The sequence below is a fragment of the Sprattus sprattus genome (assembly GCF_963457725.1).
Source record: "Sprattus sprattus genome assembly, chromosome: 5".
Classification (NCBI taxonomy): domain Eukaryota; kingdom Metazoa; phylum Chordata; class Actinopteri; order Clupeiformes; family Clupeidae; genus Sprattus; species Sprattus sprattus.
In genome coordinates, this window is record NC_137924.1 from 14,536,144 (window position 1) to 14,547,978 (window position 11,835).

Sequence of the window (11,835 nt, forward strand, 5' to 3'; positions counted from 1 at the left end):
GATCGTATCCGCACAAAAAAAACAATTCATTAAGTTCAGGCACTTGGCTTGTCTTGAGTTCCCATTGTGTGACCTCCCAGACCCCATCTTCCTCAATCCCTATCCGTTCAAGGTCCTTCATCCTGAGTCATCCGCCCTGTCCTCTTCCTTCTTTCTTTCTCACTCTCTCCCCCTCTCATGTTCTCTCTCTCTCTCTCTCTTTCTCTCTTTCCCCCCATATCACATACTCTCTTCCCTCACATCACCACCTCTGAGTTATTGAGCGGCCGCAGGTTCTGATCATCAAAGCGCCTCCGCACGCTCCTCCTCACCGCGTCGGCTCGTCTGTACGGCTGATTGCGAAGATCTGAGGACGGGGGGGGGAGAGGGAGAGAGAGGGGCTGTCAGTCATACGTCGCCATGGTGACAGCTGGGTGCAATCCCCTGATAACAAAGGGCTGCATGGCTGACTGGCAGTCACACAAAGCAACTTGAGGTTTTAAAAAAATAAATAAAGTAACGCAAACTAACGTGACAAAAATAGAATCTGTTAATGCCATACAGTGATATCTGTATGTTGGGTTTGGGGCATGATTAATAGCCATCAATGATTGCCCTGTCAATGAAACCGGCCTGCTTGTCAGTAGGTGGGATTCCCCTGTCTGTGTTTGTGAGAATATGATCTTAACACATCTCAAAGAAATACCAGTGGAAAGGGAGTTAGACTGGGGATTGACATTCCACATTATAATTTCACACACAGTAGTCTGATTGTTTGGTGATCATGCAAAAGAGGTAAGGAAGAGATGGGAAAGACTGAGGGGTTAACTGAACATGTAAAGTTATCAGAGGGAGAGGGAAGGGGGGATGGGGTGGGGAAGGGATGGGTCGAGGGGGGAGAAGGGGGATGGGAGGGGAGGGGAGGGGAGGAGGTAAAAAAAAGAGGTGCTTGCCAGGTCTGGGTCACATCCACCACCACAGGGGTACTATTGGAGGAGTTCCTTACCCTCGAGTGGACATTGGGAAATTTAGTAATATTATTCTTCTTTAGGGCTGGATGAAGAGAAGACAAAATGGAGGTTAAAAGAGCACAGGTGGGTGCGACTGCACAGAGAGAGAGAGAGAGAGAGAGAGAGAGAGAGGGGCTCTGGAGCACTGACACTGGCCTTACAGCTGGGGGGGAAGCAGGGAGGGGAGGGAGAGGAAGCAGAGGCTATGAACAGCACAGGGGTAAAAGGGGTAAAGGGCTCATGGCAGAGGGGGGGTATTAGGGGAACAGGGCGTTAGCCAGACTGGCCTTAGAGGCAGTTAACTGACATGGCAGGCAGGCATTAGGGTGACAGACAAAAGCAGCTCTGCTGATTATTTCTCAAATGTCTCAATGAACCTAGCTTGCTTTGCTTAGTGACTACCAGCAGACCAAAACAAATCTCTAGTCAAGCTCTTAACCGGCTTTCAACAAAAACTCAAACAAAACAAAGATATTAAAAACCAAAACAAATATTTCTAAGCAGTACACAAGACGTATCTTTAAAAATGAAAAATAAAATGCCAGTCTGAGGTTGGCTGTTGACAACTGAACACATGCTCACAGCCAGGTACATGCCTTTTGTTGGGTTCAACTGGCATGCAATGATGGTTCAGTGGAGATGGAGCTGACCGAGAGGGCCACACTGAGTTTGAGAGTGTGTCAAGCTATCAGGTCATGTATCTGGCTGTGTGGGTTAGTGACGTCAGGAACACAGGTGTACCGAAAGGCCTGTTTCCTTAACATGCCATGCAAAACATTAAAATAAAACAAAATAAAAACTCCATGTTTCATGCAACAGACAAGAACCATGGCTCCTTGCGTTATTGGTCAGGACCACAGGTGATGTCAGCATGGAGCCAAGCGTGAGGGGGAAAGCGAGCTGATTAGTAGGGAAGCGCACGGTGTTGTGGGAGCAGTGTGCAAGCGAGCGAGCCAGCGTCATGCAAGAGCCCAGACAGACAACAGCAGTGACACATCATTATGGATGAACAGTCATGATCTCATGGACAGATGAACACACACACAAGCAAGGTATAATGCCACAAATGTTACAGCCACTGAGATCTCCTTGGTGGTATACTTACAACACACTGGGAACAATGGCCTCCTAAAAATATGTCTATGACACAGCTTCCAATACCATTTAAAACATTGTGAATATATGAATGTATACATTGTGAATATATTCATTTATAGAAGACTACCTAAGTATAACTCCCATTATTGTTCTGCATTTTGTCCCAGTATTGTTCTGCATTACACTAAATGCGGTCAGGCTGTATACTACTCACAGTCCAACTGTAAGTAAAGCATTTAATATTAGTGGCACTCAAATATCAGTGCTGGGGTGTTTGCATATGGTTTTGCCAGCAGAGGGCGCTCAAAGCCCTATCTTCTCCCAGAAAGATATGGTACACTGCGACGGTGCTAAGCTAATATTGACAGAGGAAAATTGAGTCGCATCTAATTTTGACCTCAGTGGTCTGGTGCATAGCCGGGGCGAGTGGTGTGGTCTCCCATTCTGACGTTCTCTGTGACATTATGTTTGCTTTGCTTTATTACACTGATTGATGGGTGAGATCTGTGGTGACACACTTCATGCAGGAGAGAGGGGGAAAGGGGCCCACCGACAGCCCCTTCCTGGCAAACACACACTCACACACACACACACACACATAGGCACACAAAAAACAACACTGCCTCATCCAGTGAGAGGAACACTACACACACAACCACACACACACACACACACACACACACACACACACACACACACACACCCTCATCCAGCCAGAATAACAGAACTACACACTCACTCCACTATCTGGCTCTTTCTCACACATCTTACATAGGACACCACGTATAGGCTACGTGAATGGCCCGCTTCAACAGGAGGAGGCTGGTGCCCAGTTTCCCCCTCTTTGTCCCCCCACCCCAAACTCTCTCAGACGGCGAGAGAGAGTAGTACACGGTGAACAACAGTGAGGCGGAAAAGTAGGGTGCGGAGTAAAAAAATAAATAAAAAATACATCACACAAAAGAACGGTGAAGGGGTGAAAAGAGAGAAAGAGAAAAAGAAGAAAGAGCTTCTTTTTGTTTGTTGGGGGGGTTTTGTTTTGTTTCCAGAAACCTTTCAGAGAGAGAACGTAAGCTTTAGTAATGGCACTCCTCAGTGAGTGCCGACTCGCAGAAGAACCGAGAGCCCCGCTTGGCCGTTCGGGCGGTAAAGGGCACGCTCTTCAGCACTGCAGCCAGACGACAGCCGACAAGACCAGACAAAACACACAACACAGACACAAAACGTGAGGAAGGAACAAAGTTTTGTCAGTCTACAGACATGGGTTACATGGCAACAGGTTAGCACAGAACTGGTTAACAAGAATCTGAGGCTGATTGCTTTTGTTTAGCTTAGCATGTTAAGGCACTGTCTAATGGGCTACAGTATAAAATGGACCATCCAGGCTGCATAGTGGTTGGTATTCATCTGCAGATTTAATTTAGCCTCTCAGCTTAACTGAGCCTACAGGTTATATCACTCCCATCAATTGTTTTTAACATTAACATGCACCTGGCATGGCGTGGTGAGTGTGTGTGTGTGTGTGTGTGTGTCGTATCAGCATGTTTTCTCTGTGACATATCCTGAGGATACATTCTTTTGGCTACAGACTGCTCTGTCACTGGCAGTCACCCCAGTCTCTGTCACCTGAGGGGTCTGCAGTGGAACTGACACGCCATCTGTCTCAATACAGGCGATCAATACACAGACTCAATCTGAGTGCACTCTAAAGCCTGGGCCCTCTAGCGCTATGACTGTAGCATGCACCCTAAAACAGGTAAGTACCGATGCTGCACCCATTTGAGCTAGCTGCAAATGAGTCGGGATTAGACACATTGAAATTCTCCCTCGTTAGAAATTTTTAGAGGCCATTTTAGTTGAATCACCATGAGTTAAAACTGTTAAAGGCTTTGTTAGTAGTTTCAAACAGTAAAGAGCCCAGTGTTATTGTCTTGGATGAGGAATGGGGGAAAGCCTACATGCAGACTGAACAGTGTGCCTCACCCAATCCCAGAAGCACACTGCTTTGCTCTAGTGAATGTGTTTGTGTGTTTCTGAGGCTTTGTGTGTCCACAAATGTGTGTGTGTGTGTGTGTACATATAAGAGGGAGTGTGTTATGTACGTATGTGTATGCATGTGTGTGAGGACAGAGAAGTATAGGGTTGTATAGTTATAGAGACAGTATGTGAATGTAAATGAGCTTTGTGTGTGTGTGTGTGTGTGTGTGTGTGTGCGTGTGTGTGTGTGTAACCCAGCTGTTCTGTACCCGTGATGATGTCTTCAATGGCGCCGTCTTTGCCCTCGTAGACATGCCTGCTGTCCTTCACCTGCTTCTTCCTCAGCTCATGTATCAGCTCCTGCTGCTGATGACGCTTGTTTTTTTGGGACGGTGACTGCACACACACACACACACACACACACACACACACACACACACACACACACACACACACACACACACACACATTATTGTCGTATTCTTGCTGGGACTGCTTTCCACCCTCTTCTGAAACTCTGGGTATCACTTTGGACTGTGCACCTATACACTGCGTCACTGCGTGAATTTGTGTGGACATAAGAAGGGTAACTGAACAAGTATGTAAGTGTGTATGTGTATGTGTGTGTGAGTGAGTGAGTGTGCCTGGCCATAGTGATAGTAGAGAATAGTTGGTGTGAGTGTGCGTGTGTGTATGCACTGGGGTGCTACATGTGTGACGGTAGTGTGTCAGTGCGGTGGCAGCTAATCCGTGTGATCCATCTGATGGAAGGTGACACGCTGGAGGAACAGGCCACGCTAATCAGCCCTCGGAGCACCTGCAGCAGATTAGCCATTACTCCTGACCTCCACCACCACCACCACCACCACCACGGAGGGGGGTGGAGGGAAAGACAGGAAGGGAGGGACAGGACCAGGGCTAATCAGGAAATAATAACAGAGAACAGGAGGAAAGAGGAGAGATGATAACATAGCGACAGGCTGTAGTATAAGAGAAGCAATAAGGCCAATCATTCATCCCACCTTTGCAGAGAGAGGGAGTAGGGAGAGAGGGAGTAGGGAGAGAGGGAGCAGAGAGAGGGAGTAGGGAGAGACTGACTCCAGGAGATGGGAGGGGGAGATAGAAGAGATGACACAGCAAACAGGGAGAGGAGAACTTGTGTAAGGAGAGAGAGGGAGAGTCTGAGAGGGAGGTAAGAAAAGATTGGTCAGAGGGTAGACATGAGAGGAGAGGAGAGGACAGGGTAGGCATGAGAGGAGAGGAGGGGATAGACATGAGAGGAGAGGAGAGGAGAGGAGAGGTTAGGAGAGGAGAGGAGAGGGGAGGAGAGGAAAGGAGAGGAGAGGAGATGAGATGTTGGTGGCTCTGATGTACCTTCTCGTTCTCCTGTTCATTCATGGCCTCCTGCTCCAGCCTCTCCATCAGCATCTGCTCGTGCCTCTTCCGACTCTCATTGTCCTCCTCTGCTTGCTGTCGGGCGAGCAGGTGCACACACACACACACACACACACACACACACACACACACACACACACACACACACACACACACACACACACACACACACACACACACACACACACACACACACACACACACACACACCCACACACAGAGACTGTAAGACTGACACCTGTCCATCGGATCTTTGATCCTCTGTTTACACACATCCAGTAATCACTAAATGGACTTCCTCTGTGAAACACACAGTCATACACCTCTCCTCTGAGCCAGGGCACCCAGGGTTCACCTAAAGGGTTAAGTAAGACTGTTATATGTGACATAGGAGGTAGGAGTTGTAACAGTGTGATGCTTCTGGCACTAAGCAAATCATGGAATAAAGTTAGTGCGGAATGACTTAAATGACTCAATTCACTGAAGTCTACGTTCAGAAATAGTTCATTCACTTATCCAGGCTTTTGAGTGAGCAAATATCTAATGCTTTTGTGAGTTTGGTTGATTCCCTGATCTCCTTCAGCAAGATCTTAGTTCTTTAGCTATTTAGTAGCAAACGAGAACTGAGGTCAGCGATCACAGCATGGCATACACACCTTACTCTGCCTTGCCACCTGTTGCCTTTGCTTTAATTGACTTACTTTATTTTGCTATTAAATCTGCTTTACTCTGATCCCATTATTTCATTACTGTGACTGATTTAAGTCTGGCCCTGGCTATCACATGTACTGTATAGTATATATAGTATAGTCTTGATACCAACACTTATGATTTCTCTTGCAAGTGCTCATGCCTCTCCTAAAGCGTTTTCTCTTTGCTGGATTAAGACTAGGGTAGACAGGCTGTCAGATTAAACCAGATAAAACATGTGTCACATTCAATTGGATAAAATGGAGTCTGAATTATCCAACATCATATTCTGTTTCCTCTGTACTAACATCTTTTAATCACTCCAAATGAGCTAAACACACTTTCTACACTGACTGCTACATAATCTAGACTATCCTTATATATTGATAAATAATATACATCCTGAATGTCCTACCTGCGCCACACAGTAGCGTAACGAGCTGACGTCACTGTGTAACGACTCTATATTTAACTTCAAATGCAACTGTGAGAAAAACACCATTAAAATGGAAACGGCCTGATTAAAGGGCTTTAATTGGGAGAGCTGAGCCAGAGATTGCCGGAAACTCCACTTGAGCCTCCGGTCTTTCCCAGCATAGCCCCGCTCTAGACCTCTAAATCCTGCTTTAGCAGACGGCCCGGCACCCCGTGGAGAGAGGCGGGCGGGTGTGGGTGGGTGGGGGGGCTTACCCTGTAGGCCCTGACAAAGCGCACAAACACAGGGAAGAAGACGGAGGGAGGTGTCGTCTTGGAGTTCTCCCCGAAGAACTTCACGGCCTCGTCAAAAGCATCCTTGAGTAGGGGGGGAGGGGGGGAGAGTTGAGGCATTCAAAATGAGAGAGGAATACTTTGGGCAAGTTTCTCATGAAAATGCCTGGAAACTTCTATAAATGTATGACATTGAACAATCGCTTCACCTTTAAGCCCAAAAACTTGAATATAAACACCTCCCGATGTTCTGATGAAGCATACCTGTGCAACCTTAGCATCTTCCTGCAGTTTCTTGAGCTTGGCCTCGTTCTGGGCGATGAAGTCCCTGAGGAGAGTGTTGGTGCCGTGCATCGAATACTCCCTTTTGGTCAGGTCCATGCCCCTCTGGAGCTCCCTCACATCCAGCAGCACATTATCTAATGATACTGCAACACACACACACACACACACCAGGTTAATACTGCACAGTCAGGCTGCAAACACCCACACTGCAGACAGGCTAATAACACGTCCTCAGTGCACTGTGTTCAGACTGGGCAAGGACTCTTGGAAGGAACATTGGAGCTTTGTGGAAGGAACATTATTCAAGTGCTTGTCGACACCTTAAGCTCCCGTAGTGCCGGTGTTTACTTTGCTATGAGGGGGTCTCAAAGGTTCATCAGGACTGCTCCTAGTCATCACACTGCTCTTGCTCTCCCTTTTTAACATGACCTCAGAGAGACGGAGCCTGAGGGAGGACACAACCCACCTGCCGCGGCCTTCTCCACGTAGTGCAGCTCGTTGTAGAAAAGGGCCACCTGCTGGTATTTCTCCTTTACCACGTTAGCGATGTAGTGTAGCAGTGTTAATTTGCGGTCCGTTGATTTAGTGTCTAACAGCTGCGGAGGATAAAAGAGGGACGTTAAATATAGGTGAGGGTAGGCTAACACAAGGTGAACCTTAATTGTAGCAGTGAATGCTTGAATCAGAAAGAATAGATTTACAAATAGAATAGAATAGACTTACCAAATCTAAACTCTGGAGTTTAAAACCGTATACCGCTCCTCTTTTACTGCTGTTCATGTAGTTTCCAAGAGCCAAAATGATCTGGAGGGCAACATTCATGAAAATGTTATTCATTTACAAACAGACCTGGACATGAGGTGTGCATACTTCGTCTCTCTTATCTATTAAAATGGGCAAAAAGCTAAAAGAGGAAACACCATGACTCACTTCCAGAATCTTCTTGAGCTTCTGTGAGTTTTTAATCGACACGGACGCCGCAATGACTGCATGGAGTTGCTGTGAAACAAACAAAACAAAACAAAACAAATCAATACCGCTAAATGAAACCACAGGTAGAAAAGCAAACATGGATGATGGCCGGAGGAGTTGTGTGGGTGGAGGTGGAGGCTGACTGACCGGTGTCAGCATCTGCACGCTCTCGGTGAAGTTCCCTAAGAAGGACATGATGGTCATCTTCTGCATGAGGCGCTCGATCTTGCTGAACTGCATCATAAAGCGGTCCTCGTCCGCTAGACAGTCCAGCGGCCTGCGCTCCTTCTCGTACTGGCGCATGGTCTTCACCTCGTGCTCCGTAGGCAGGAAGCGCATCAGGCACTCCACGAAGTCCACCGGCAGCGTGCGCAGGTCGAACCTGACGGAGGGTGAGAAAGCACTTTAACACCCAGATACACGTGCAAACACTCGGACACGGACACAAGAACATGCAAACACCTCCTTATGTCCTCCCGAGGAGCGCCTACTCCAGAGAGTCTTCAGCACACACATATACCCCCAAAATGCTTAACGGGGGTTAATTTGCTACGACGATGCATGTCAAAAGAGAAGTAAGGGCACACATACATCCAGACGAAGGCACGCGGGAGCACATACGTAACCCTAGCAGGTGCACTTTAAAGCCCTAAGGGTCACCAGCTCAGGGTCACCAGCACATACCCACACACCACCACCAAGCTAAACACGCGCAACCTAGGTCAGTTGCCATGACACTGTGGGTCAGACTAGAAGTAAACAGAGGATTACAGGGTGCTGAGACCCTCACAAGCAGACAGGTTCAAAACCAGATCAGATTAGATTAGATCAAGACACAGAGAGTCTATCATAAACTGTCAACCTGTCAGTTTTAGAGGAAAACCTATACCTTAGCATCAACGTATAGTGGACACTGTTATACGACAGCGCTCTGGACAACATTGATTTTTTTTTGGACTGACAGGAGTATGGCTTACATCTGAATGCCCTTGCAAATCTCCTCCGGCATCTTGCCCACTTTCCTCAGGGTGATGGCCAGGTTCTTGGCCCGGTTGGAGTCCAGCAGAGACACCTTGTTGGGGCCCTTCTGGATAGACTTCTGCTTGCTCGAGGTCAGGTCGATGGCCGGACCCTGGGCTTTGGTCTTGAACATCTCCTCAAACTCGTCTACATTCAGATCCTTTGGGGTGAGAAAGGCAAGAAGGTGAGTTCTGAGTGAAGACCAACTGATCTAGAGTCAGCACTGCTGTGCAAAGACCAACTGATCATTAGTTGTTTTCAATGGTACTACAGTCAGACTCAGTTTTGAGAGCATTCTGCAACTTAGTTGCATTTCAATAATTGACCAATAGCAGATCGTAGTCCTAAATAATAATGAACGCATGTGTGCATCTCTGAGTTACTTGGGAATAGAGAAATGCAATAGAATAAACAACAGTGAACACATTTATGCCAAATCATTCTGCATTATTTATAATCATAATAATAATAATAATAACACATTTATGCTATATTTGCCCACCACAATTAACAAGGTCTTTTCAAGGTCTGCTCACCTCTAGGATCCTCTCGTCGTCAATCTCATTGAAGACGGTTCCGTTGATCTGATTGGGCTTCAGTGCCACCCAGTTGAAGACCGGCAGGCGGAACTTGGTCTTGATTGGCTTCTTAATCTTAACAGCTGTCCAGAACACAAAATGCGCAGAGTCAGACCAAGTCAGGCACACGGTCACCCAACACACACACCAGACGAAGGGGGGTCAAGGAGGGGGACGGGGGTGAAGGATGGGGGGTAACACATATGGAAATGTCTGCATCAACCGGATGGATAAATGTGCTGAGGGGTGACATGTCAGCCTGAGCCTCGAGATACATAACACATTTATAAGACCACACTGACAATCAGAAGGCCCAGCGCTGCTGCTGCTGCTGCTGCTGGTCACCACAGGGGAAGCTCTGGGCTTTCTGTGGCCTAGATGCCGTGCCCTAGAGTGGGAGAGGGCCGTGCTGTGCTGTGGGGGTGGCGAGTGGGTCTGAGGTGCAGAGGGAGAGTCACACGATCTTTCTGCCTTCTCCTCAGAGTGGGTGCAGTGGGAGATTGGGAGGTGGTGATGTTGACGACCCAGACTGCCAGCCTCCAGTGGTGTGGCCAGAGATGGCTTATCGCTGTTCAGGAGAACTGGAGCTTGGCAGCAACAGTGCTGCCTGGGCATACATCCACACACACACACACACACACACACTTACATGCACATGTTCTCACACACACATAATACACACTTGGAGTGAGATGAAGATTGAGAGTGTGGCTGATGGCATTCCAGGCTTGCGCAATACTTTCCCATATCTGACAACCAACCGCCTGCAGCGGCACGTAAATGTGTTTCAGCATGCAACACAGGGCACAAAGACACACAATTCACAAATCTTCACACACACACACACACACACACACACACACACACACACACACACACACACACACACACACACACACACACACACACACACACACACACACACCACAGAGAGCAGAACCAATAGCACTATAAGGTTGAGGGGAAATGGAACATGGTATTTTCAGCCCCGTTCAGAATCTCGATGATGTGACTAACTGGCACAGGTTTGAATCACTGTCTGCATGTCATCCGGTTCTATTGATGAACCTCCGATAAGACCAGAGATGAATCCGTTACAAACTGAGGATGACTCTAGCAGTAATCAACCCGATAGGTGTAAACATGTGGCTTTGGACATGTCAAGTCTAGCCTCTGTGGCGAGCTCTGCGTAGGGAGGCCTTAGAAGGTTTGAAAACTATCGCAAGGAGCTGGACGTGCAATTTCATGCACGGCTTGACGGAGACCAATCAGAATCCACTGCCCGGGGGGAAGCTCATCCCAGCATTGGGCTCTACCTCTGTTATGTCTCTGTTGGGCTTCAAATACCATTTCCAGACAGACAGAGAGAGAGAGAGAGAGAGAGAGAGAGAGAGAGAGAGAGAGAGAGAGAGAGAGAGAGAGAGAGAGAGAAAAAAAGGTGGGACTCAGTGATAAACACAAGCACATGACAGACCACAGAGAAAGAAGGAGAGCAAAACAACCTACAGAACAGTTTGATGGGTCCCTCTTTGTTGGCACAGAGGAAAGAAAAAGCGGCAAAAGAAAAACAAGCAGATAGAAATGGTCAGAGAGAGAGAGAGAGAAAAACAACAGATCAGCAGGGATTTTTATTTCCAGAGGTACTATTAGCAGATTTTCCATTTGCTCACAGTTGCATAAAAACAGAATCATAAAAAAACGTGTTTGTTTTAACTTAAGCTTTGCAAAGAGAAGGAGGGGAAAAAGAACAAAGTTAAAAAAGCAAAAGAGCATTTAAAGCCTTGATCACATGCTATCACGCACTGCCCCGGCAGACAGCTAGGAGTGTGTTTACGGTCACTCTCTCAGCCTCCTCTGACACCAGATAACAGATAGCAGGGCTGATTAGTCTCCAGTCTACACTCAGCAACAGCAGGAGTCAGATGGGGTCAGCAGCTCTGACTGAGGGCAGGGGAGCGCTGTGACTGGAGGAGGTGACTGTGTGGTGTGTACACATAGTCAGGTGACTCAGGCCCAGGATAGTGACCCAGTGGTGGTTGTGGTGTGTGTGTGTGGGTGTGTGTTTGTGTGTGTGTGTGGGTGGGGGGATTGGTGAATCAGCCTGGCCTGCCCCTAGTCTGCCC

General features: G+C 47.6%; 1 protein-coding gene across 1 annotated transcript in view; it reads right to left on the minus strand.

The window, feature by feature from the left end:
• Positions 1-236: 236 nt before the first annotated feature.
• The window catches only part of fmnl2a (formin-like 2a), a gene marked incomplete at its 3' end in the record, with an annotated part of 57,181 nt that continues 45,582 nt past the window's right edge, over positions 237-11,835 (minus strand). Inside the window, exons 16-26 of the mRNA XM_080839409.1 lie at positions 9,671-9,795; positions 9,092-9,294; positions 8,262-8,496; positions 8,073-8,141; positions 7,866-7,946; positions 7,609-7,738; positions 7,122-7,285; positions 6,840-6,941; positions 5,439-5,534; positions 4,334-4,460; positions 237-346 (exon numbers count right to left, since the gene is read on the minus strand). Coding sequence (XP_080695535.1) covers positions 237-346; positions 4,334-4,460; positions 5,439-5,534; positions 6,840-6,941; positions 7,122-7,285; positions 7,609-7,738; positions 7,866-7,946; positions 8,073-8,141; positions 8,262-8,496; positions 9,092-9,294; positions 9,671-9,795 — 1,442 coding nt within the window. The remainder of the gene's footprint in view (positions 347-4,333; positions 4,461-5,438; positions 5,535-6,839; positions 6,942-7,121; positions 7,286-7,608; positions 7,739-7,865; positions 7,947-8,072; positions 8,142-8,261; positions 8,497-9,091; positions 9,295-9,670; positions 9,796-11,835) is intronic.